Source organism: Lynx canadensis, chromosome X (genome assembly GCF_007474595.2).
Source record: "Lynx canadensis isolate LIC74 chromosome X, mLynCan4.pri.v2, whole genome shotgun sequence".
NCBI lineage: Eukaryota > Metazoa > Chordata > Mammalia > Carnivora > Felidae > Lynx > Lynx canadensis.
Genome location: NC_044321.2, coordinates 9,170,178 through 9,197,395, shown reverse-complemented (window position 1 = coordinate 9,197,395; position 27,218 = coordinate 9,170,178). Strand labels below are relative to the sequence as shown.

Sequence of the window (27,218 nt, the reverse complement as noted above, 5' to 3'; positions counted from 1 at the left end):
CGTCTGACTTCGGTTCAGGTCATGATCTCGCGGTCCGTGAGTTCGAGCCCCACATCGGCCTCTGTGCTGATAGCTCAGCGCCTGGAGCCTGCTTCGGATTCTGTGTCTCCCTCTGTCTCTGCCCTCCCCTGCTCATGCTGTCTCTCTGTCTCTCAAAAACAAATAAACATAAAAAAAAATTTAAAAAAGCGGCCACTTGTTCAGCTCTGTAACCCTGTATCAGGCTGGAGGAGTCCCTGTATATGAATGCAGATTCCACGGCGGCACTTAATGGAAGTTTCCAAGTAAACCACAAGCGTTTCCAGCACGAGGAACTGCACAATGTCACTCCCGTTCCCCGGTGTTCTTAAGCAGACAACACACGCTGTGCTTTGACCCGGAGGTCCCGGCTGAGGGCCCTGCTGCTGCCCGGCTGGGGTCTTTGCAAGATAACTTTCTGTTTCTGGCTTTTATGTATTTGTATCTCCTTCCTGTCAACGGCCACTTCCTGCTGCTGTCGGAGGCCCAGCCCCACCTGGTCGTCCCCTTCTCCAGAGCGGGGAACCGAACTGTCAAGACAGCAGCTCGGCGCTCATCGAGGCTCTTCTGAGAATTAGGACCTTCGCTTCCCTGCGTGGCCTTTAGGACAGCTTCCTGGGCTCCTCATAAGCTTTTAAGTTTTATTCTAGGCCCCTCACTGGGCTGCAGGTGGACGAGGGAGCCAAATGAGGCATCTGCATTTTAAAGACGTCCTGAAGGTCAACCGTCACAGGTCACTCTCCCGGCACATGTAGCAGCTGGTTGGCTTTTGCACTGGACTGATGGACAGAGCTCTTCTGCTCCTCTCCCTTCCTGATGGAGACCCCTACCTGGGCACTCAACCCCATGCCACCCTGTCTTCCTCTCCCAGTTGGCCGCCGCACACTTCTACAAGGTCAGCAAGCCTCAGGCCGCAGTAAAGCACCCCGTACCGAATCAACGTTCTATCATCGTCACCCTTCATCGTGAACTCGGTACCGACTGCTCCTTAACTCCCGGAGTCTGCAAAGCCCGCGAGATTTGCAGCTCCATACCGTGCTTTTAGCACCACGTCAATTTCTGTCCAACTCAGTAATTTTACAGTCCAGTAATCGTTCCGTCACCCCCACGGTGCTGGCGGCCCGCCGCCGTGTTATCTGCACACGCTGGCTCTGGGTGGGCTGCACCCTCCCGGTTTTTGAACTTGGATCATCAGGCATGAGGTTGTCTTCAGTGCGGAGTGCTTACTGAGCAGCTGGGCTGGTGGGATTCTCCCACTGCAGGAGCTCTGTAGCCTGGGATCAATTTTTGTGTAAATTTTCTCAGCGTAGGGACTCTCCTGCCCCACATTGTGCGGGTGTGGGGCGGGCACAGGGGCAGGATGCAGAGTTTGACGTGTATCTGCACACAGCACAGGCTCTCAGTTTGATTTCTCACGGGTGGCTAATTTGTCCCCCCCTACCCCCAAAGGCCTGAATGAAGACTGTCTCCCTCCCTTCTCTCTGGAGACCTCTATGGGGACAGCTAACACTTAAATTACCAGCCTCTTCCTGGATCTGATACCCAAACCCCCAGGCCACTCGAGCATGGTTTTCAGCCCTTCTTCACTTCCTGGTCCCGGATACTTCCTTTGTCCTCGGTGCTCGATAGACACAGTTTTCTTTCTCAATCAGAAAAACGTAACTCAGGGCGCCTGGGGGGCTCAGTCGGTTAAGCCTCCGACCTCAGCTCAGGTCATGATCTCACGGTCCCGGAGTTCGAGCCCCGCATGGGGCTCTGTGCTGCCGGCTCGGAGCCTGGAGCCCGCCTGGGATTCTGTGTCTCCCTCTCTCTGCCCTTCCCCCGCTCATGCTCTGCCTCTCTCCGTCTCTCTCAACAATAAACCTTAAAAAGAAATTTGTTTAGGAAAACATAACTGAAAAAATACCTCAAGTAAAACATGTTCTTTGCTGGAAACAAATGTGTGTGCGTGCTTCTCTCATGAAGGAGGAAATGTTAAAGTTGACGGCACCCTTCTCTGCAAGACTGTAGACCCCTTACTCATTCATTTACGAAAATAGAGCGTTAAGTAATTTAAAACACGTGCTTCCTTACCTAACACGTTAAAAAAAAAAAAAAAAAGGAAAAGAAAAACGACGCGCACTTGGCTACCTTTTGGCTCCCCCGGCGTCAGGTGAAACTATGATACAGTTCTTCCACTCGGCGATGTTCTCCCGGATCCACTGCAGGACCGCGGGCTCCGCGTACAAATTATCCACGGGGATGTCAAAGAATCCCTACGGAGAGCAGTAAAACTTGAATTTTGCATTCAAAAGAAGCCTTTTCAGCAGACTCCCTTCTCTGAATTTTAACAGAATTAAATCAAAAGACAGATATGTTCCAGGAGCCTACTTCAGTCCCATCCATTATGTTTGGAGACACATTCTATTATATTATGACTGCCTGTATTCTTTTTTTTTTTTAACGTTTATTTATTTTTGAGACAGAGAGAGACAGAGCATGAATGGGGGAGGGTCAGAGAGAGAGGGAGACACAGAATCTGAAGCAGGCTCCAGGCTCTGAGCTGTTAGCACAGAGCCCCACGCGGGGCTCGAACTCACAAGCCGTGAGATCATGACCTGAGCCGAAGTCGGACGCTTAACCGACTGAGCCACCCAGGCGCCCCCTGCCTGTATTCTAAGCAATAGGAGAATGGCTTTGCAAGGAAGTGAAGAGATTTGTTGTGTCTCAAGCACCTTATTATAACCTAATGTTTCACGTTCGCTGTATTACAGAGTAGGTACGGTACAATTCGGCCTGTTTCATAGATAAAGGAACTCAGTTATGAAGAGGTTAAAAAACATACATTACAACTCTGCCATTCTCATGATTGTCGAGAAGCTGAGATGGAATTATACAGTTTACTACCAAGAAGCCATTCCCACCGCCCCAAAACTGTTTGGACAGAGGTTGGTGGCAGAGTCAGGTGATAACTACATTGAACTATAGTCCCAAGTTCAGTAAAGACGAAAATCCCAGAGAGCCACCGTATACAAACTCGACCACGAGTAACGTTACCTCCCTCGAAAACAGTTGAACAGAATCAGGATTTAACCACTTGCACTAAGCCCCGATCACAACCGAGGGCAAGAAAGAAAAGGCGGGAACCTGGATCTGAGAAGCGTGCAGGTCCATGGTGATGATGTGATCTGCCCCAGCCACTGACAGCATATTGGCCACAAGTTTCGCAGAAATCGGAGCACGGCTCTAAAAAATAAAGGCATAGGTTTTATAACAGCAGAAGAGAAGGGAAGAGATATGTGAACAAAATCAGCATTAACCACTTAAAGTCATTTAAGACTTTAATCATTTACATTAATTAATTCTTAATAACAAGGAAGAAATTTACATCATAACAACAAAAGTTCTTCATTCCATTTATTTCACCCAATGTTACCAGCTTGATTGACACTGTGCAGCGAGAACAAATATCAAAGAAGCAAACAATGAAACAGTCGGTTAAGCATCCAACCTTGATTTCACCTCAGGTCATGATCTCATGAACCGTGGGATCGAGCCCCATGTCAGGCTCTGCACTGACCACGTGGAGCCTGCTTGGGATTTTTGCTGTACTTCTGTCTCTGCCTCTCTTCTCGCTTCCCTCTCTCTTCTCTTTGTGCTCTCTTTCTCTCTCTCAAAATAAACAAACATTCAAAAAAAGGAGAGAGAGAGACTGGTTATCATCAGAGGCCCCTTGGAGGAAACTGCTTTTAAGGTGTGGCCAGCAGAAGGGAGAAACCAGTGTTCCAGAAAGAGCAGCACGTGTGACGGCACCGAGGCCAGGAGGTCACATCTGGGGACTAAAAGCTGGGTGGCCACAGGCACTGGTCCAAGAGGGAGTGTAAGGGAATGCTGGCAAGGGAGGCAGGGGCCAGCTGAAAGCCAAGGTCAGGTCTTCAAGAAGACTTGATATACTGCAGCTGGAAGCCGAATGCTGTCACAATTTACTACACGAAAACCAGACTGAAGAAAGAACAACTTCAGGTGATTAAAACTTTGGTTTTTCAAGAAGGAATGCAAGGTGATTTATTGACACTGTATCCTCTTTAAAGTTACCTAACTTCTCCATAGCTGTAGTTCCGCCATCATAAATCCTGGCCAATAACTGTCTACATCAAAAATTATATAAAAGACTACACAGAGACTGAAGCTAGGAAAAGAGGTCAGCATTTTACTGTAAACAGGAATATGCTCATATACCAACCCATATACCAACTCACATAGGCTTAAAAGATTTCATTCAGACTCACCCAATGTTATGTCAATTACACCTCAAACTGGCAACAAGAAAACATTTCAATCACAATAGTAACAAATGAACCGTCCCTACAAAATACACAGAGTATAGAGTAGATTCATGTAAAAGCATACACGGGAAGGAATTACATCATAATGTCAACAGATCATGTGTACTTTCTCTGACACACCATACTCTTTTAAAAAGCAAACAAACGTTACTTTATAATAACATACTGTGGACATTCGTAACGGGAATCCCCACAAAAATGGAGTCAGGAGATTTGGGAGGGGGAGCTTTCCCACCCTCCCACTCCTAGTCAATTGCAGACACAACCAAAGGGGCGGATGTGACCTTGCACAGACTTGACCTTGCACATGGATACTGCTCTGCTACTCCAGAAGGAAGAGGTGCTTTTCCCGTGCCCAGGAAACAGTTCAGAAAATGAGAAGCCACCACTCTTTGAACCCCCAGTTTCCTCCAATGGACTTTTAGTTCCTAAGAGCCCCCCAACTCCCCCCTTGTCTCCTTCAAAAGCCTACCTTTCCTTTATGTCCCGGACTTGCCTACAATCTTGTCACAGCTTTTTTGTTCGCAATTCTCTTTTATTCCTGAAAAAACCCATCTGTTGCTGGTAAAATAACTAGCAGTGTCTATTTTTTTTATATTTATTTATTTTTGAGAGAGCACAAGTGGGGGAGGAGAAGCCAGAGAGAGACACAGAATCTGAAGGAGGCTCCAAGCTCTGAGCTGTCAGCACAGGGCCCGACATGGGACTCGAACCCATGAGCCGTGAGATCATGACCTGAGCCGAAGTCGGATGCTCAACCGACTGAGCCACCCAGGAGTCCCTGGCAGTGTCTATTTTTAAGGTTAAATGTTACTTGGTGATCAGAGGGGAGATCCAGAGAGGACCCCCGACAGCTGCGGGGCGGGTGAGCAAACAGGTGCACTACCCACGGAGCAGGTTCGGCCACTGGCCACTGACAAAATCCAAAGGCAGAGGGACGAGCGGTAGTGAAACAAGAAAGGGATTTAGTTGAGCGAAGTCACCACCGGGAAGACAGCGGACCGGCATCTCGGAGACTGTCTGCAAAGTGCCAGGAACACTTCTAGGTTTAAGTAAGGAAAATGCGGGGCAAAGGTGGGGGGTACGTGCAGGTGGGTAGTGAAGGTCAGGGCAACCAATCGTTTGTCTTGGGGTCCATCACGGGGGTCTTGCTGACACAGGGAGGTCCTTACTGCTTGAGCGGTAAGTTTGGGTTCCCATCAGGGGATGCTGTGCCCTCAGGGTGTTCTGCCCGAGTTAAGAGAGAAGCTGGAGGGGCGCCTGGGTGGATCAGTTGGTTGAGCGTCAGACTTGGGCTCAGGTCACGATCTCCCGGTTTGTGAGTTCGAGCCCCGCGTCCGGCTTGCTGCTGCCAGCGCAGAGCCCGCTTTGGATCCTCTGTCTCCCCGCTTCTCGCTGCCCCTCCCCCACTGATGCCCTCTCAAAACTAAATAAAACATTACAAAAATAATAAAACAAAAGAGATAAGCTGGAGAGGAGAACTTAATTAGAAAGTAGACTGAGGACAGAATGCAGACGGCTGAAGTCCTCTTTCAGAACCAGGCTGGCCCTCGGTCTGATTTCATTTTCAAAATCAGACTTTCCACTGGAACTGCGCCTCCCAGAGCTGTGCGGGACTTTCATCCGATTCCTTCTGGAACCAGGCTGGCTCCCGAAAACCCTCTAAGAAATGGGATCCCAGTCACCGAAATGTTTTGAGCGCTTTGAGGACACCCACCGCCCCGCCACCCACTGGGACTCTGGCCGGTTTTATGTTTAAGCACTATGGGCCCTCCACACGCACATTTATAAATAAATGGACTGACTTAACCAGAAGTGATTTAGAACTTCAATGGCCACTATGGGGAACTTTCAATCTCCCCAAACTTAATTTTCTCAAAGCTGAATTGGACAACAACCATGGTTCGAAAATGACAAAACTGAATGGGATTTCTATTTTAATTGGTATTTTGAAGCTTCCAAACACTCTCGGGAATCTAAAATTGCCTCTCTCCAAGATACAATTTATAAACTGAAGGAGGCAAACAATTAAAAAGAAAAAAAGGCTTCTGAGGCCTCTTCTCCACCCCGCACCCTCCCACCACCAAATATTCAAACTTAGTTTCGTTGGGCGAAACTAGCCCAGTGGGAAGATCCTGAGCGGGATTTAGAGAAACAGACCCCTACCCTTTGGCAAGATGCTAGAAAACTTGCTGGAAATCGCCAGTAAGCAATTATAATGGCTTTTCCTAAGCCTGTTGACTGGAACAAAATTCAGGCTTATACACAGAAGCTTGATGAATCCATTCACGATTATTATAATCGACCCCAAACTATCTTTAAAGAAAATTCTGGTCTTCCTTTAGGTGCTGAATCCATCGGGGTAACATTTAAGTCCATGTTTATGAATCACTGCTCCAGGCTCTTTCCCCTTTCGTTAAGATGACCAGGACGGAATGGGCAACTGACCACTTCAGATTCGACTAACCTGGCAAACTAGCTTGCCTAGGTGAGTCACCTAGAAGAAAGAGGGCTAAAATTTTCAGTGTTCAGCTCCAACAAATGAAGGCTCCTAAACAAAACCAGAGGCGTAGTTTCTGCTACCGTTTCCTTTCCAACGTCCTAATTCCCCATGATGGGTGTAGACAGCAAGATGGAGTCACTCATGTCAAGCAGGAGCCTGTGTCCAGCAACGATGCCAACAGTTAAGGGCACTGCAGCTACAAGATTATCACCGAGACCAGCACCAGCTGACACCCCAAAGCCCCTAACCCGCAGAAGCAGAGTCTGGTTTGATAATCACCCCCCTAGGGGTCATCATGGTCTCCTGGGTCCTCAAGATGGGGGTCCCAGGGTCCCAAGGGTGTTTCGTCCTTGAAACTTAAACTATTCATGGCTTTGTCCTTCCTTATTAGTCTATTAGCTAGCTCTTCACCCCTTTGCTGTTCCTAGTCTAACTGTGGGATGGTTCTCATCAGTAAGGTAGGTACCCGTGCAATGGGCGCCCGGGACACGAAGGGCTTTGCCCTTTTCACCATCCTTTTTAGGTAGTTACCGAGTGCCCGGATCTTTCTTTCTTTCTTTTTTGCAACCTACTGGCTGCTATTCACAACTTCTGAACCGTGTGCGGCTCTATTTCCCACTTATACCTCGCATGTGTATACAGGTTTTTCCACATTTTCTGTTCGCGTCTTTCTGCCAAGTTCTAGACTAACTTGGCCAGTAGTGGCATTTATCTTTGCAACGTCCCCAAACGGTTTAATCCTTCTTAACCCTCCAAGTGCCTTTCTGAGGCAATCTCCCCTGGTCTCGGCTGTGACTCAGTTCCCTGCCGACCACGCCAACTGTCGCGAGCACGCCGTGAAGGCGCAGGCACGAGTTGGGTCTTTGCGCAGCGCCAGCTGTGCTCGGTCCTAAAGCAAGGTGAACGTAATGAGAAAGCGGGTTCGGGATTCCAGACCCAGTGACATTGGAGCCCGTGATTAACTTGGCCTCTTCCCCGCACACAGCGCAGGACCTAGGACGAGGCACGCGACGATCGAGATAACACAGGCGGTAGGAAGTGAACGAGGCCGCCGCCAAGTCCGTGTGCGGGCGCGCAGCTGAGAGGAGGCCCCGGGCCGGTTCCGCGCTCGGCCCTCCCGCTCCTTCTGTTCAAGCGGTGGAGGCTCTCCGTTCTCTTTGGCCGGAGCCTTCGGCGACAGCTGCCTTTTCAGGCGCTCAGACGCAGAGGGTCACGTCTGCGGGGCCCGACCGCTGCAAAAGCCCTCCCCCTTTTAAAGGGATTTGGTCAGTCCTGGGCGCCTGCACCCCTCCCCTGCTTCTGCTGCTCATCGGTTCTGGGGCGTCGTCAGCCGGTGCCGGTCTCGGGGAGAGCCCATCGTTGTTAGTACCCTCAGCCGCTCGTATCATTGCTCGACGCAGGCCCCTGCCGGACAGGAGTGACCCCGTCTTGCTGTCTACAGTGGGGCTGCCAGGAGCTCCAGGCGTTCTTCCCAATCATCCCTCTTGATCAGCTCGCAGCAACGACTATCCAGATTGGGAAGAAGTCTGTCTCTGTCGTTCCCGACACCGCCGTAAAGCGGCCCCTGCCCCGGAGCGCCAAAACACTTCCAACAGTGGGGGTCTCTGGTCAACCTCAACAGGCTCCCATCTCCGAACAGGCTCCCTTTTGTCGAGGCCCTTTTAGAGATATACACCCTTTCTTCCCTGGTTCCTCTACCCTCCCTACTCATTCACTGGGCCCAGATTTCTTAGAAAAATAGGCCGGAATTTCTCTCTCCCAAAAGAGGAAAATAATTCTAGAATTTGAGAGTAGTAACCAAAACAGCCAACAGGGGGAAATCGATGACCCGTTGGCATCTTTTCCTATGCTCTGTCTCTGATGGCACTGTGGCAGAGGCTGGGGGTACTGATCGCTGATCATTTATTCCTACTGGCTCAGCTACCGTCCTCTTTATGGGCAAAGTCTTCAACAGACACCAGCAGAATCCACAGGGTACCTCCCATCAAGATGCAAACTGATCCCTAGAATTAATAGCCTACACACAAAGAAGCCTTTCAAGGCATCATGCCCACCGCAGAGGATTACAAGGCTCAGGGCCTCATTATCCCCTGCACTGGTCCCTGTAACACCCCAATTCTACCTGTGAGAAAACCCAATGGCCAAGGACAGAACTCTATCCAGGACCTCCGAGCACTGAACAGCACCGGGGTCCCGTGGCACCCCACTGTTCCCAACCCTCACGGGCTACTGACATCCATTCCCACGGATCTGTTCCCATACGCCAGTTGATAAGGATAGCGAGTATCTTTTTACCTTCATTTGGGAAGGATGGAAAGACACCCGGAAAGTAATGCCCCAGGGTTACACAGAGTCCTTAACCCTTCACAAACCGTAAAAAATGATTTGGATGACACAAAGTTTTCTGCCGGCTCTATCTTGTCACAATACACAGGCCCTTTGCTTCTGTCCCCGTTCTCAAACCTCTACATGGGAAGACAACATCCACCTGTTAAAACCTTTGGCCTTAAAGGGACATGAAAGTCTCCGCAGACAAAACTGACAGTTTGTTCAAACTCAGGTTTGATATTTAGGGGACACGATCTCAGAACACAGACCAGATTTGGGTCCAGGTAGACTCTAAGGCATCCTCAATTTCTCCAAACCTAAAACTAAGTGCCAATCACAAGGCTTTCTTGCACTGGCTGGCTATTGTCGAAACTGGATTCCGAACGTCCCTCGCACGGCTCAGCCTCTGTGCGCTTTACTAAAAAATAACAAACCTAACCCTACTATTTGCAAAGAGGGGGATGACACAGCCCCTTGAGACTTGAAAGCGAAGTCTACCAAAAGCCCCTGCCCTCAGACATCCTAATTAGCAACCTGCCTTTTTGTGAGCAAGACGTGAGGGGATGCCCTTGAGTCCTCCCCCAACATCATCCCAAAGGGTATTACAGCCAACCAGCCCCTCTGGCTGGGGGACAGTCCCCTTGCCCCAGGGTCATTCCCGCCACTGTCCTCTTAGTCCAGGCCACTGATGAAATAGAAAGAGCAAACCTAATAGACACCCCTGCTAACTACTCCTCATCCAAGTAACTCTCACTGCGAGAGCCTTACCGGGGCCACCTTCTCCCCCCCTCCCCTGATGAAGCCCCTCCCAAGTGCCTAAGGCTGACAGATCACCTTTGGACTCCCGGTGACAACTTACAGGAAACACCTCTCACGATACACACTTTTCCCAGCTTACTAAGGGTTCTTAAAGAATAAAAATGGGAGGGGCACCTGGGTGGCTCAGCCAGTTAAGTGTCTGACTCTTGGTTTCGGCTCAGGTCGTGATCTCACAAGCCATGGGTTCAAGCCCTGCATCGGGCTCTTTGCTCTCAGCACACAGCCTGCTTGGGATTCTCTGCCTCCCTCTCTCTCTCTCTCTCTGCCCTTTCCCTGCTCATGCTCTGTCTCAAAAATAAACAAACATTAAAAAAAAAAAAAAAAAGAGTAAAAATGGTAAATACCATGCTGGACATGCTACTACAACTCCCTTTGAAGTCCCTGAGGCCTATCACCTTTATCTTCAGCTACTTCGGCCATCAAGGCTCACTTATATGCTCTTACTCAAGCCTGTATTTTAGCCGAGGGCAAAACCACAAACATTTATCCTGATAGTATGCCTTTGGGGTAGCTCATTATTCTGGAATGTGACTGCGGCAACAAGGTTTCCTTACCCCCAGCGGGGATGAGATTAAAAATGGCCCCTACATCCAACATCTATTGGGTACCATACTTTTGCTGGCCGCTCTGGCTACGAAGGTTCCCAGGGGTTCCAGACGCGACCCCCTGGGGGCCAAGGGATACCACCTTGTTGGTATTTCCACGTGCTGCTCTCAAGGAGACTGACACCCAGACCTCTGGCATGTTCCAAAGGGACGTTCTTTCAAATGACAAATGAGAAAAATTGACCGGAGATGCCCAACAATTAGCCCCAGAGGAGGAGAGTCAATATCTGGAAATCTAACAACTATCTAGGGTTGAATAAAGAAAGCAAGCTCGGGTTTGGACCAAATCACGATCTGGTCCTCCCGGAAATTCTAAAGCTCCCTCTATGTCCCACCACGCACACATTCAACCATCGGCGTACTGACAGAATGATAGCATTCATGAACCCATATCGATGGGAACATATGAGGAAGGCCGCAAAAAGGGTCTAGTTTACTTGGCTTGTCTCAGTGGACCAACTGAGGTTTGGCAAATGGATTTCATGCAGCTCCCCCCATCTCATGGATAGAAGTATGTTTCAGTCATGGTTTGTATGTTTCCTCACTGGACCGAAGCGTCCCCTGTAGACAGGCCAGTGCCTCTTCTGCGGCTAAAGTTTGGTGAGAAAAAATGACTGTGTCTCAGATCCTCCCCCTTTTGGAACTCATACATTGTCACCCTTGGAGATAGAGGAACGACCGTGCATTCTGGCCCCTCCCTCTTTGACCCACAGTTGATAAAAGGAGACATCTTCAGCACTGTAAAGGTCTGGCTGCTTCTATTAAACATACCCATGCTCTGCTAGAGCAATCTTTTCCTGGCGCACAGGAGACAACGATCTTAACTGCTCACACTTTGCCACCTGGAGGATCTGTCTGTTGGGAAAGACACCACCTCCGTGAAGAGTCTTCAAACTCGTTGGAAAGGCCCTTATCAGGATCTGTTCACCAACCCCTGTGCCGACGCTTAGATCCACGTGACACATCTAAAGAAAGCCCCAAACCCTGACGGGACCTGCACACCATCTGGTGACATGATTTCCTGGAATCGAAGCCGACAACATCTGGGGAGACTGCTTTCCCAAGCCGTCCGGCCCAGGCCTGCGTACTTTTTTCTCACTGTCGCTTCTTTTGAAGAAAGAAAATGCCCTTTATCAGCATTTCCCAATCTCTTACAAAGGGGGAAACCTCTTTTGATGATGACCTTTCCAGCAACCGCCTCATTACGGTCTTGTGAGCGTTTCCGAAGGGTTAGGAAGCTCAGAACCCACAAAAGCCTTTCTTTTGTCTAAACTAGGAACGGACTCTGGATTCTTATCCAGATTCACAGTTTCTGAATCCACAACTTTATGGGCTGTTACTGACAACACACATGGCTCTAAACAGCTCTTCTGAGAGAACAATAGGGTTTTAAAATGTCCTTAAAGTGTTGCTATTCTCGCAAAAGGGCTCATTAACTACTGCTTCATGGTTACACGTGGGCCCTAGGTTCCCAAATGCACTCGGTTCCGCGTGCTCTTACAGTAGTTCACGATTTTGGTGCATAGCCACCTCAGGAGATGACTTTCGGGAGGCAACATGACCCCGGGATGGCCTTCACAGCGAGAAACCTTTCTTCCCTAAGTCCAAACAGGGCCTGTAAATATCTTCAGACCCAGGGTTCTGGTTTAGAACCAACATACACTTTGGAACGGTCACGTTGCTTCTGACCGTGCACTTGCTGTCTATCAATCCCCCGCAGAAAGGATGTGCCCCCTAAGCTGATGCTGGCTCAGTGCTCACCGTCTTGAGAAGATACAGACTTCAGATGGGAAAACGCCTGAGGGCTGTCCCTCCTAACCCTCCCTGTTGCTCAATGTGGCTTAAGTGGTTTCCAACTGCTGTGTACTCGCCCTCCGAGGTGAGAACGTGACCACCAGAGAAGGTCCTTCCTGGCACGGAGAGATAAAACCACTAAATGCAGAGAACCTGACTGCTGATCTGCGATGCTTCCAAGGAAAGATCCTGACCAAAAGGGGGGAATGTGAACAGCAGTAATGGGAACCCTCACGAAAATGGACTCGGGAGGTTTCGGGAGGGGGAGCTCTCACACCTTTCCATATGCCTTGCCCATTGCAGACTCAACGGGAAGAGGCAGACTCGACCTTGCACATGGACACTGACTATTCCACTACTCCAGCAGGAGGGAGAAATGTTTTCCTCATCCCTGACAACAGCTCCGCCGATGAAGAGCCACCATACTTCAAACCCCCAGTTTTCTCCAACTGACTTGAAGTTGTTAACTCATCACAACCCAACTACCCCCCTTTGCTCCTTCAAAAGCGTACCTTTCCTGTGTCCTCCAGAATTGCCTACTTTTGTTTGTTTAGTTGTTTAACGTTTATTTATTTTCGAGAGACAGAGAGAGACAGCGCATGAGCAGGGGAGGGGCAGAGAGAGAGGAAGACACAGAATCTGAAGCAGGCTCCGGGCTCCGAGCTGTCAGCACGGAGCCCGACGCGGGGCTAGAACTCACAAACCATGAGATCGTGACCTGGGCTGAAGTCAGACGCTTAACCGACTGAGCCACCCAGGCGCCCTGCCTACGTTTTTTTTTGGTTTGTTTTTTAATTCTTGAATAAACCCACCTTTTGCAGTAAGATAACTGGCAGTTTTACTTTTAAGGTCAGCAATACATATATAACATGCACATACATTCTTTCCAGCCTCAAAATGTGAACAGTGGAGGTTTCCAGAAAGTGAAAACATCTAATAACACAAACTCTACCACGTCGAGTTTTCAAGGCTTAGTTATCTGCCTCAATGACTGTGAGAATGATTTAGCTTAACACAATTTCAGGATCATTAGAAGAACAAATTGATCACCGGGACTTCTCTGTAATACAATCTGATTCTCGACGCTAATCAAAGTGGGGCTCTTCCTACAATTCTATAATGGGCAAAAACATGCCTCCGTGGTATCTCGCATTTGCTCCTTCTGAGATCCAAACCACAGGTCATTTCTAAACTCATACTTTCTGATTTCCTTCTCCAGACCTTGTTTACAAATTTGGGTTTTGTCCTCTGAGTTTGGCTCAAGAGCCGACTAAACCTTGCAGGAAAGATTTGCGAGTTAACCGACTTTACAGCCACTATAACAATCAGCATGGCATTTCAACAAAGGTAGCGTTAAGGAACAGCAACCAAAAGTAAAACGTTCAACTCCCCTGATGAAAAATGCTCCAGATCTTAATCAACGTATCAGACGCTGCCCTGCTAAAAGCATACATTTGACAAGCGGTAGAAATTTACAAGATTACAGAAACTAACATCAGGATAACTGTGCTCACTTGTTCCAGGTAAAAAATCGAAACAATTTGATAATTGAAAAGAGAACATAACCTTGAAAATGATTTTGAAAAAAGCCTCAAGTCCTCTATCCTCTCAGATACTACACTTGATCTTAGCCAAAAGGCCAAGAAGCAATCTTCTGCCCTCTCAGATGTAATGATTTCCAGCTTTGCCCACGTCATACTGTTTTTACCAGGGAAGGAAACTAGCAATTATTGAGTGTCCACCACAGCAGGCGTCGGCCAAGTGCAGCCCAGGAGACAAACCCAGGCTGTGGTCTGTTTCTGCACAACCTATGAGCTGAGAATGGGTTTTACGTTCTTAACAGGTTGAAAAACAATCCAACGAAGAACACTTTGTGATGTCTGAAAGACACATGAAACTCATAGAGCAATGTCCAGCAATAAAATCTTATTGGAACACGGACACATAGCCCTTCATCTACATATCATATACGGCTGCTTTCATGCCAAAATGGTGGAGCTCATCAAGAGATCTGGTGGTCCACAGAGTGTAAAAAGTTGACACCCGGCTCTTTTTGGAAAAAGTCTGTCTACCCACATGTTTATTATACGCTAAGTACTTCAGAAAAAGTAGCCAGTACTATCCTTAATATACAGGTGAGCTAAAAACTGAGAGTTTAAGCTACTGTTACAAAGGACGAAAGGAGTCAATGGTGGTACTGAAATTCAAACCTGAGTCCACTTGATTCCAAGGTTGTGACCCCAGAGCTCAGACTACAATACACCAGGCATTTTCCAATTACTACATCAGCTTCCTTTCTCCGTGTTAGCAGCTCATTGGGCTGATGTGTAATGGCTTACGAAACCATAAGTTTTCCTTCACTGTCCGAGCTAGTCCCTGGCTTTTTGCACATACAGATGAAACCAAAAATAAAATTTTACAGGTGTGTGGGCCTTGCTTCAAAAGAAGGAGGAAGATTAAACATCATGAAGCAGGTTTTGAATTAGGGTGAAAGGCTGGGGCGGGGCGCCTGGGTGGCTCAGTCGGTTAAGCGTCCGACTTTGGCTCAGGTCATGATCTCACGGTTCGCGAGTTCGAGCCCCATGTCGGGCTCTGTGCTGACAGCTCAGAGCCTGGAGCCTACTTCGAATTTTGTGTCTCTTTCTCTCTCTGCCCCTGACCTGCTTGCTCTCTGTCTCTGTTTCTCAAAAAGTGAATAAACGTTTAAAATATATATATATAGGGGCGCCTGGGTGGCGCAGTCGGTTAAGCGTCCGACTTCAGCCAGGTCACGATCTCGCGGTCCGGGAGTTCGAGCCCCGCGTCAGGCTCTGGGCTGATGGCTCAGAGCCTGGAGCCTGTTTCCGATTCTGTGTCTCCCTCTCTCTCTGCCCCTCCCCCGTTCATGCTGTCTCTCTCTGTCCCAAAAATAAACGTTGAAAAAAAAAAATTTAAAAAAAATAAAATAAAATAAAATATATATATATGTGTGTGTGTGTGTGTGTGTGTATACACACACATATATATATATAAAGCTACAGCCTATATATATATATATATATATACATATATGGGCTTCTTTGCACATAACTCTGAATAGGTCAATTACACAGAATTTCATCGTGTCTCAGACATCATGGGTAGCACAGTCCTATGGGAAGGAAAAGGACGAGAGAAACCCAGTGGGCTGGATGCAGCCCAGGGATCCCCCCGTGGCTGAGGAGAATTTTCTTTCTGAGCCCAGAGAGCAAGGGTGGCCCATGACTTCCTGTCACATTCAAACACTGTAGGGCCTCTAGCCGATCTAAGCAAAGTGAAAAGTGGGGAGAAGGGTTTTCCCCACATTCGGGGTGTCATCGCTCAGCCCAGTTCCTGGTAAATGAAGTTTGCTCACGGGCTCAGGCCACTTCTCTCAGGCACTTCTGAATCCCTTGGTACGCTCCTTCCAAGGAGGTTTCATGGAGATCAGAGAAGCCAAGAGAAGACAGAGCAGAGGTTGGAGGGATGTGGCCTTGAGCCAAGGAGCGAGGCCACCCCCAGAAGCTGGAAGAGGCAGGCAGGATCCTTCCCTGGAGCCTGCAGCCGGCACAGCTCTGTCACACCTCGGTTCTCGACCTCCGGCCTCCAGGACGGCAGGAGAGAACATTTGGGTTGTTTTAAGCCCCCCAGTTTATAGTAATTTATTACAGCAGCGAAAGAAACCGGACGCCAACAACCGTCCGCGAGTCCTTCTTTTCTAGTAAGTTATCTCTAACAATAAGCCACACAATTTCTGAACTCAGGCCTCCCTCCCTCCGCTGCTCTCCCTGTGCAGTCTCTCAATGGCTATCCACATCGGTGCCTGTGCGTTGTTGACAATGAACGTCTTATCTCTTCCATCAGCAGTTAAGCTTAGCCAAGGGTGGAACTGTCCGATGGGGTTAAAAACTAAACACAGCTTTTATAAAAACCTAAAAAAAAAAAGGGCGCCTGGCTGGTTCAGTCAGAAGAGCACGCGACTCTAGACCTCAGGGTCGTGAGTTCGAGTCCCACATGGGGTGCAAGATTACTTTAAAAATAAATTAAAAAAACACAAGGAAACACTAAAAATAGGTACCACGTTGTTTCAAGACACACACTTACAACCATGTGATGCAGACGGCATGAAAGGAAACAGGTGTGCAAAATGGCCCCAAACGGAACACGCACCGAAGTGTCCGACACCAGGAGAGAGGGTAAAGAGTGAGGCAGGTGCCACAGAAGAGGTAAACCCGCTAGTGTCTGAGCAACTCTGTAGGGCTCTCCTCGTCAGCACGGTGGGGGGATGGGGGGCACCACTGGCAGAGGCCGGAGGCCAGAAGTGTGGTCACACCCCCCGGAAAGCAGGAGACGGGCGCACACAAAGGACCAGGGCCAAGCAGTGCCACTCTGTCTACACGACAAAGAGTTCATTATGAATGAACGTGAGCAACACAGTCTGAAAAACACAACCTTGGAAACAGAAGTAACGGCAAACTGGATGCTCGCAGGCAAAACATGCAGCAGTCTCGACTGGTATCAGTGAAGGAAAAGTTAGGGCTATGTGCATGCGGGACAGGGGCCGCGTAACAATGAAAGGAATCATTTACCCAAGAAGATACAATGCACTGCTTATCTTAGCACTGAATGCCAAAGCAAAAGGAGAACCCGACTGCAAATCACAGAATACCGAATTTACTAAACTTCTTGCTACACAGACGAGAAACAGCAGAATATCATTGGCTCCTTTGTGATATGGACAAAAGTGAAGATGCTAACAGTCCCATGGAAATGCACAAATGGGAGGAATACCTAAGACAAGAGATCATACTTAGGGGATAAAAATGAATGGAAGTTTAGTAGCTAAAGATGCAGAGAAAACTTCACAGCAGCACATGCGACTTAAGGTTCTCGTTGCCCTCAGCTAAAGGTACATCACAAAGTGATACAGACACATGGTCACGACGTCACACACACCCACTCTCATGACCAGCCACTTGTTTTTGTGCTGCTTGTGAGGTAGTAATGGTTTTTACAGGACTAAATAGCTGGATGAAAAGAAAAAAAAAAAAACATAAGAAGAACGTTTTATGGCAAGTGACAATTACATGAAATTCACATTTCAGTCTCCATAAATAAAGGTTGCACTGGAAACCAGCCACACCCGCCATTTACAACCCAAGTTCAGCTGCTGCCACAGAGACCAGACACCCCTTTACAGAAAAACGATGCTGACCCCTTCTAATCGATACAGGGTAAATCATATCTCAACTGCAGAATCGAGTTCTGGAGATCAAATTTCTAGTGAGAAATTAACAGACAGCTGTATTCGGCATGGGGCCTGGGAACCACATCTGAAGAGGCATTATAATTTAGGGGGACCTCAGTATGGGAATTCAAATTTATAAAGGAATTTTGGGGGCACCTGGATGGCTCAGCCGGGTAAGCCTCAGACCCTCGATTTCAGCTCAGGTCACGATCTCATGGTTCGTGGGATCAAGTCCCATGTCGTGTTCCACGCTGACAGTGCTGAGCCTGCTTGGGATTCATTCATTCATTCATTCTCTCCCTCTCTCTCTCTCTCGCAAAATAAATACATAAACATGAAAAAAAACTTTATAAAGGGATTTTTTTCATATATGAGGGAATCTTGTATGCTGTTTGGAAATCTGTGTTGTTTCAGAAAATAAATTAGGGTGATAAATGGAGGTGTATCGGAGGGAACCCTTCTCGTGATTAGTCACCATATCACAGAACAGCCGTGTGTCTTGCAAAATGGAAGGGTTCACACGGAACCCGACTGAACAGCTACCTATTTGTAAGATATAAAGCAGATAAAAGCTTAGGGGTTGATCCCTATCGTGGTTTGAGTGATATCCCCCTAAAACTCGTCCACCCAGAGCCTCAGAATGTGACCTCATTTAAAAATAGGGTGTTTGCAGGGGTGCCTGGCTGGCTCAGTCAGAAGAGATTGAGACTCTTGAGCTCGGGGTCGTGAGTTCGAGCCCCACCTTGGGTGTAGAGGTGACTTAAAGAGAATTTAAAAATAACAATAAAAAAAATAAAAATAAAAATAGGGTGTTTGCAGATAGAAGTAAGGCAAAGATCAAAATGAGATCACTCTGGATCAGGACGGGTTCTAACCCAACGACTGTCCTTTTATAAAAGAAAAGTACACACGGACACAGGGAAGAAGGCCATGTGAAGAAAGAGGCAGAGGTGAGAGTGACGCTTCCAGAAGCCGAGGAATGCCAGGAGCCACCGGAAACCGGAAGAGGCAAAGAAGGCTTCCCGCACGGAGTATCCAGAAGGAGCGTGGCCTTGCCGACACCTTGTTCTCTGACGCTTGGCCTCCAGAATGGTGAGAGAACATGTTTCTGTTGTTTTAGGCCACCCAGCGTGTGGTGATGTGTTACAGCAGCCGTGGGAAACTAATACAATCCCTTCTAAAGCTCCCCAGAAATTCCAACTTCTCTCATTGTCCTCAAAGGCAAGGTCTAGATCTTTAATTTCTTCTAGAAACCCACACAGCCTCCTCTAGTGCTACTGTTGCTAAAAGAAACATTCAACGATGTCAACCTCCGTTCTTCTTGAACGGTTACAAAGAGGTAACGGTGTATCTTTTTCAATTACATGTTTTATCTTGAGAGAGCTGTAGACTCACCTCAATTCAAAGGTCCCGTTGTGCCCTTTACCCAGTTTGGGCTCATGGGAACATCTTGCAAAACTATAGTATAGAATCACAACCGAGATACTGGCGTTGATATGCTCCAGCGATGTGATTCCCGTTCCCCAGTTTTCTGTACTCAGCGGGTGGCATTATTTAGTTCTACCCACCACCATCGAGATAGACAACAATTTTGTCACCAGGGCTATATAGTATTGTAATACATGCAAAAATATGCCTTATCTGTATGTAGATCTGTAAATATTAACATAATGGCTGGTTCAAAGACAAACCTTTGAAAAGCCACGATGAGATACCGTATTTACACAGTCCTTAAAATAGAAAGCAAATGTTTCCCAGATACTCTGAGTTACTACGGGAGGGGAGGAAAAAAGGCTGATGTTCACCCAGAGCGGGTTCCTCCAACAGGACCCAAATCTCCTACCTTGTCCTTTTTGTCTTGTCGAGCATACGGAAAACACGGGATCACGGCAGTCACCCTGGAAGATGACGCGATCTTACAGGCGTTGATCATGATGAGAAGCTCCATGAGGTTGTCGTTGATTTCTCCACAGCCACTCTGGATGATGTAGACATCTTCGCCCCTCACGCTCTCACCGATCTCGACGCTGGGAAAAAAAAAATGCCATCTGTTAATAGTCAAGTATATTTGCTGTCTTCGAGGTCCCCTGGAGCACCGTTAGGTATGATAAGTGGCCAGGATTCACCATACGCATCGGTGTCCAGGGTACGATCGGGGGGCTGGTCACATGGGCTCCATCTGCCCGGCACGTACCCAAATTCCGGACCCCCAGGTGTTCCGCACTAACCACACTGTTCACACAGGTTAGTAGGGTGAGCTGTTCGTATCTGGGAATGGGGGGAGCCGTTTCCAAAACGAAGTTCCCAAACGCTAGCTGAGGACCACCTTGTGAGCAGAACTTTTCATGTAGGAGAGGGTCCACTATGCTCGTTAGAAATAGGACTCAGTCCTGTTACATTGACTTCTTTCTGCTAAACAGTATATTGAGTTTTTACTTTTATTAAAGTTACATATACACACTGCTTAAAAAATTCAAGTCATTCTGGGGGCGCCTGGGGGGCTCAGTCAGTTAAGCGTCTGACTCTTGATTTCAGCTCAGGTCATGAGCTCAGGGTTCATGACGTTGAGCCCCACATCGGGCTCCACGCTGAGAGTGCGGAGACTGCTTGGGATTCTCTCTCTGTCTCTCTCTCTCAAAATAAATTAAAACAACAACAACAACAACAACAACAACAACAACAACAACAAAACAAAGCGAAGTCATTCTGTAAGCCTTGTAACAAACATTCCAGAGGCAACCAACTGGGACTCTTGGTATGGTTTTTAGGCATTTCCCTTCAAGCCTCCGACTAGTAAGTTTGTATAGCTTCATCTTGATGTTTCATTTTAGGCATCACGTGTGGTCATTGTGCTATGAAGACGAGGACATAAGTCTATCCCCCCCCCAACCCCCCACCCCCCATTGCCTGTACCACCTGCAGCCTTCTGGTCCCACCATCCCAACGGAGATCAATACTCCAACCAAATACGACAGCTACCGTTAACTGTGTAAATGCTACTCAGAGCCGAGCCACAAAGTAAACTTCAATCCAAGTTTGCATTTCCCTTTTACACACAACTTTCGGTGCTTTGTTCTCCCTGGAGTGTACTGTCCTACCTTTTCACCTGCTAAGTTTTCTGAGTAGTGATTCCAAATTCTGGCCTAAACGCTTGGCTGACAGTCTACATTCCCACCGTGTCAGAGGCCCCAAGGGTGACATCCATGTCACTGGCCCACCCGTGTTTGTCCCGTCGCCGGCTGAGCCACGTTCTCTCTGCCTGTGCACAGATGCCATCCCCCCCGGGGGGGGGGGGGAATCCCACCACCCCTCTCCCACACATCATTGCCCACTTTCTGTATCCTCTTTCTTGCTGCACTTCTTTGTTTTGCTGGTTGGCATCCTCCAGTAGCTTCTGGAGAAAGAGTGAAGAGGGGTTTCAAAAGTCTTTGAAAGTTGCATTTGGACAATTTCTGTTTTGTGGGCGGAGAATCCTGAGCGCTCAACACGCCCGCAGGCCAGCCCGTCCCTGGCACGTGCTGGGGCACGTCCTTCACAGCACTGCCAGGCGCCCGGGAGACCTTCAGCTCTGCTACGATGCTGGGTTTGAAAAGCCTAATCTTCTTCCAAGTGATACCTCAGGAACAATGCGAGCCGAACGAGAAGGCCGCGTTGGCTTACCCACCGTCTTTCATCCCGAGATAAGACTGCAGCAAACTGGACGGCGCCCAGCTGGATGGAGAAGCCGCTCAGAAATCCTCCCCTGATCCCGCCGCCGCCCCCCTCCCCGGGACAACGGCCACACCCGCCCGCATCTGGTATCACCACTCGACATACCACTTCAGACTCCCTCCATCGCCTCACGAGAACCCCAAAGCTACAGCCCGCCCCCCCCCCCGGACTCATTTCCCCAAGGAAAGGGCCATACTTACGACAGCGCTTACGCGTTCTAAGCCTGTAACGTGTACAAAGTGCTTTACCATTTCTATGACATTCACGTCTTTTTAAAACGTTGCTGAAGTTTTGATCACTGCACCCCCAACCAACCCCATTTCCCCCATAAGCCCCGTGGTCTTTATTGTAGGACTCTGCACAGCATGATGATTTTTAGGAAAGCATTCCAGTAAGACCAGCTGCAAAGGGGCTCCCTCTAAAAAGAAATATGGTGAATCTTATTTTAAATGACAACTAGACCCAATCATATTGTTTTCTCTAAAGAGCCGATTCTTTCTTAAAAATAAAAAAAAAATTTAAAGGCGTCTGTATTTGGAATCCATGCAGCAGTCTATTGAGTCAACAGAAGCTTCTACCCAACCTCAACTAGAATAATCGGAACACAGGGGCGCCTGGGTGGCTCAGTCGTTTGAGCGTCCGACTTCGGCTCAGGCCATGATCTCACGGTCCGTGAGTTCGAGTCCCGCGTCAGGCTCTCGAAACACAAAAATGAAGGCTTTCAAGTTGAGCCGATCTGAAAATGACTTTTGGTAACAGTGGAAAATGATGACCCACTTCAAGTTGAACCAGTCTGACACCACCCCCAGGGTGAGAGAGACACAATTCTATGTGCTCCCTCCTATTTCGAGTTCTAAGGGGCTAAATGTAATTCCTTTGTGAGCATCCTCTCAACTGTGGAATCAAGTCAATTTGGAAATCAGCGTGGTAGGCAGAATGGCCCTGCAAAGAGGTCTATGTCCTAAGCCCCAGAACCCCTGAAAATGTTAGTTCCATGGCAAAGGGGAAACAAGTCGGCAGATGGAATTATGGTTACTCATCAGCGGACCTGAAAATAGGGGGATTTTCCTGGAGTATTCCAGTTGGCCCAATGCAATCACAAGGGTCCTTGAAGATGGGAGAGGGAGACATACGAGGACTGAAGCAGCGTCAGAGAGATGCTACGTTGCTGGCTTTGGAAGATGGAAGAAGGAATCAAGGGCCACAGGCAGCCTCTAGAAGCTGAGAAAGGCAAGGGAACGGCTTCTCCCCTCGAGCCTCCAGAAAGGACTGCAGTGACCCGTGACAGACCTCTACCCCACACAACCGGAAGATGTGGCAGTGACCCAGAGGGCACGGGCCTGCAAAGCCTAAACCACTTACCGTCTGGCCTGTTACAGAAAAAACTTGCTACCCTCGTTATGCCGCTTTATCCCAAAAGAACTGCTTCTTGGCCTATTTTTCTTGGGGAACCTCAGGGCCCGCATGACCAGCAGTCCGGCAGAGGCTGAAAAAAATCCTATCACCATGGCAACTTTTCTTCCTGCTTCTACTCCTAAAGATGATCACGACCAATCTTTAGGGGAGGGGCTTAATTTCAAACACTTGTGGCCAGAAGGCAGCATCCATTTGCCATTCAGATGGAGAATCTTCACCGATCCGCCAATAAGAAGGCAGATGAGTTTATCTGACTCAACAATGAGTGAGTGTGCTCATTGGTGAAAAGGGGGCTGCAGAGATGCTTTGAAACTCTTCCCATCAAGAAGGGGATTGGCGCCTGGGTGGCTCAGTCGGTTAGGCAGCCGACTTCAGCTCAGGTCAGGATCTCACGGTCTGTGGGTTCGAGCCCCGCATCAGGCTCCGTGCCGACAGCTCGGAGCCTGGGGCCTGCTTCTGATTCTGTGTCTCCCTCTTTCTCTGCCCCTCCCCCCCCCCACTTGCTCTCTGTCTCTTTCTCAAATAATAAACATTAAAAAAAATTCTAAAAAAAAAAAGGGGGGGACTGGATTTGGGAGGACTCTGCCCGACAACCGATTGTGACAGAGGCGACAATGCACTGACTTCAGGGTCCAGACCTTAAGAGACTGGCTGCGGCCACTTCCTGCCTCCCATGCCATGGGAAAGCTCAAGCAGCCGCGTGGAGAGGGACTGAGCTTTCGGCCCAAGCTCCCAGGCAAAAGCTAGCACCAAATCACCAGCCGTGTGAGCGAGCCGTCTTCAAAGTGGACCCGCCACCCCCAGTTAACTGCCCCAGATGCCAGCACACGGGGCGCTGCCCGGGCTGTGGGTGTGGGAGTGAAATAAACAATTGCTGTCTTAAGCTGTTGAATTCCGGGTGACTTGTGACACAGCAATAGATAACCAGAATGTCGGGTGTCTCGGTATCAGCCAACGACCCCGTGGGCAGGTTAAGTGAACGGGGCTAAAATGTGAGAACAGACCTGCAGACACCTTCACGGTGGGACTTCAGTGGTCTATAGCGAAGCTGGGGCGGGCATCTCTCTGCTGTACCTCAAATGATTCAGAGATGAGAAGGGAAAATCAGGAGGCCCTGTGTGTCCGATGAGGTGGGGGATGGGGGTGGGCATGCCCGGCTGGCTCGGTTGGTGGAGTGGGCAACTCCTGATCTCAGGGTTGTGAGTTCGAGCCCCATGTAGAGACTCCTTACAAAAAAAAAAAAAAAAAAAAAAAAAGTGGGGAACGGAAGGAGTGATAAGCAGGACATCAAAGCAGATTTCTGGTCCCAGCTGAGGGGAGACGTTCAGGAAGGGGCATCTTAGGTGAGCTGAATCATTTTTCTCTTCCTTTTACCCTGTGTCTCATCCCTGGGACCACACAGTAAAAACCAGATCACTAGTACAACACCTAGTATAGACAGGACTGTTTGTACAAATCAACCCCTGGGCCTAGACAGTTTATGGGAAGGAGAAAAGTCAGGAAGCTAACGTTTTATATTCTGAGTACTAAAAACATATAATGTTGGGGCACCTGGGTGGCTCAGTCGGTAGAGCGGGAGACTCTTGATCTCCGGGTCATGGGTCTGAGCCCCACCTTGGACGTAGAGATTACTTAAAAAACAAAACAAAACAAAAAACATATAATCTGACTGTAGAAGCAATTCCCAGAGTTCCTGTTTCGTGGTTTTCCAGACCTCACGATTTCTACTTATCAGGTGGTGGTGATAAAATACTGGAAAGCAAATAAAACTGAGTTAAAACAAACAAACAATCATACTTCAATGCCTGAATGAGTTGCACCCAACAGTACATCCAGTATTTGGAACAGAAATCCAACAATGACTTCACGACGGACTTCCGAGCTAGATTTGCTGCTCTTCGGCAGCACAGGATCGCGTTGCCCGGAGATAACACAGGAGGGCAACAAATTTGCTTTCAAAATCTACTTCGCCCAGACATTTCTCCCCTACTTACACGACGCCACCTCTTGAACAGAAACTATCAGCCCATTCTTCTTAGAGCTCCTGAGACCTAAATAGGACTGGCCAGACATCACAACATTCAAACCTAGCTACGCTCTCCTTTTCCAGAGCCCTCCAGGGCTTCTGTATGAAACTCCACAAAGCGGAAATCTTTGGCTGAAGGACTCCTGGCATTTATGCCACCTGTTACCCATTCCCAAACGTTTCTTCACTTACAGAATCAACAGGACTATGTGTTGCGATTTCCCACCCGGAAGAAGGGGCTTCATATAGCCTAAAAAGTTGACTCGACAGACACCATTTTCCCCATATGTATTAACAGAACTCCCCAGGAGCTCAGAAATTTTGGACTAAGCCAAAGGCCATCAAGGTTTTCTCCCATGCTTTCTTCTAGAAATGCTTAGTTCCAGGTTTTACATTTTAAGTCTGCAATCCCTCTCAGGGTCATTTTTGACATGGTGGGAAGTATAGATGGAGGACTGTTGTTGGGTTTTTTTTGCTTTTGTTTTTTGTTTGTTTGTTTGTTTTTGGCAGCCTGCATCAATTGTTCCAGAATCGCTTGCCGAAAGTGTTGGTTGAACTGGATCTTTGCCAAAGATACACACATGATTAGTGTGTACAGGGCTAAGCATTTAAGGGGGAGAAGAAAAACAGGAGAGCAATTTGAAATTGTTCAAAGAGCTGGGTGGACTCAGGCAGGTGGAAAACGGGGCCCGTGTCGCGCTTCCGAGGGTGGCCACCAGCCTGACGTCACTGAACAGAGGTGACCGCATCTCCTGGACCTGAGACACAGGTGGCAGTTACGCCCGAACCATGCGTGGCCTTGCTGCTGGAGACAGCAGAGTCCCAGGCCTATGAAGAGGATGAAAGTGTGTGTCGTGTTTGGGGCAGAAAACTGAAGAGGACGCTCAGGGGCACCAGCACGTGCCCTCTGGAGCTCTCGCGCTCTTCAAGCCCTCCGCACAGACACCCCCTCTGGCTAACCCAGACTTCTGCACCCCGGCTGCTCCGGAGGGTCACCCGGGAGCTTTTAAAACACCCACGCCCCCCCCCCCGCCCCGCCCGCCGCGGGGATCAGAGCTCCCGGGCAGGGAGGGGACGCGGCTTTCGGACGGGCCCCAGGTGAATGCAGGGCACAGGCGGGCAGAGGGCGTGGGCGGAGCCGGGTAGAGGACCCGCCAGGCGCGGATCCGGGAGCACCGGGCGAGCACACCCAGAGGCGTCCGTCGCCGCGTGCCCTGCACCCAGGCGGTTCCCGCCGGCTGCGCCCACCTCTCCTCGACGCTGGTGACCGCCCCGAGGTCGCCCTTCCGGGCCCCGGGCCGCCCTCCTCCGCGTCTCCTGGGCGCCGCAGCGGTGGCGCGGAGGCCGCGTCGTGGCCGTCCCGCCCCGGAAGGGGGAGCGGGCGGCCGCGGAGTGGTCCGGGGTGGGGAGCGGGGGGGGGGGGGGGGGGCGGCGACCGGCCCGGCCCGGCCCCGCAGCCGCGCGCCCGGCGCCCTCCCCGGCCCGGCCCGGCCCGGCCCGGCCGCCGGCGCGGCCCCCACCTGGTCTCCTGGTTGCTGAACTTCTTAGTGACCACCTTGCCCAGCTCCAGGCCCAGGCGGTCGGCCACGCGCTGGGACAGGTCCTGGTGCGAGCTGCCGCTGAAGAGCACGATGTTGGGCATGGCGGCGGCGGCGGTGGCACCGGAGGCTGCGACGCGAGCGGGAAAGCGCGGCTGTCGACCAAGGGAGGAGCGGAGTGGAAAGTAGCTGGAGGGGGCGGAGCTGCAGGGGCGGAGTCGGAGCCGGGCTCGAGGGGGCGGGGCTTGGTGGACCCGGAGCGGGGCGGCGGAGCCGGAACGCGCCGCGGCGGGACCCGGGGGGAGGAGGAGGAGCTGGGGCAGCTGGAGGGAGCGGAGCTGGGGAGGAGGGGCTGTAGAGGGCGAGCTCTCGGCCCCGTTCTAGACCTTCCCGTCCAGCCTCGAGAGGGAGGGCCAATGAGCCCGATTAACTGGGCACCGCGGGAGGGTGCGGGAAGAGGCTGTGGACGTACCTAGCAACCGGGAGCGAGCCCCCCAACACGGAATACCCCCAAACCCATTGCAGACGACTGGTGTTCAGCTCCAGGGATCTGTAAAACTCTGACCCGCGGGGCCGGAACCGCAGCGCTGCCTATTTCTACCGGAGCGCTAAACATGAGCATTTGCAATCTGTGTGATCGTACCTGTCCTGCCATCGCACCCCAGTTAAGAAAAATAGTATCCCCTTAATAAATAAGTAAATAAATAAATAAATAAATAAATAAATAAATAAATAAATAAATAAATCCTTTCCTCTCTTTAGTAGGTGCGTACTGCAAAAAGCTGTACTAAATTATTTTTATGTTTTGTATTTTGTCCATAAAACCACTGTGAAAATTTGTTGTCTCTCTTGTTATGGGAGTACCTACGTAATAACCTCTCCCATTTTGC

The 27,218-nt window shown here is 49.4% G+C and overlaps 1 protein-coding gene and 1 pseudogene across 1 annotated transcript in view; both read right to left on the bottom strand.

Annotated features, from left to right (window-relative positions):
- PRPS2 (phosphoribosyl pyrophosphate synthetase 2) overlaps nt 1–26,482 on the bottom strand; it is a 36,100-nt gene extending 9,618 nt beyond the window's left edge. Inside the window, exons 1-4 of the mRNA XM_030305207.1 lie at nt 26,311–26,482; nt 19,481–19,664; nt 3,145–3,243; nt 2,149–2,273 (exon numbers count right to left, since the gene is read on the bottom strand). Coding sequence (XP_030161067.1) covers nt 2,149–2,273; nt 3,145–3,243; nt 19,481–19,664; nt 26,311–26,432 — 530 coding nt within the window. The 5' untranslated portion in view covers nt 26,433–26,482. The remainder of the gene's footprint in view (nt 1–2,148; nt 2,274–3,144; nt 3,244–19,480; nt 19,665–26,310) is intronic.
- Nucleotides 13,887–14,043, bottom strand: LOC115507999 (annotated as a pseudogene).
- Nucleotides 26,483–27,218: the final 736 nt, after the last annotated feature.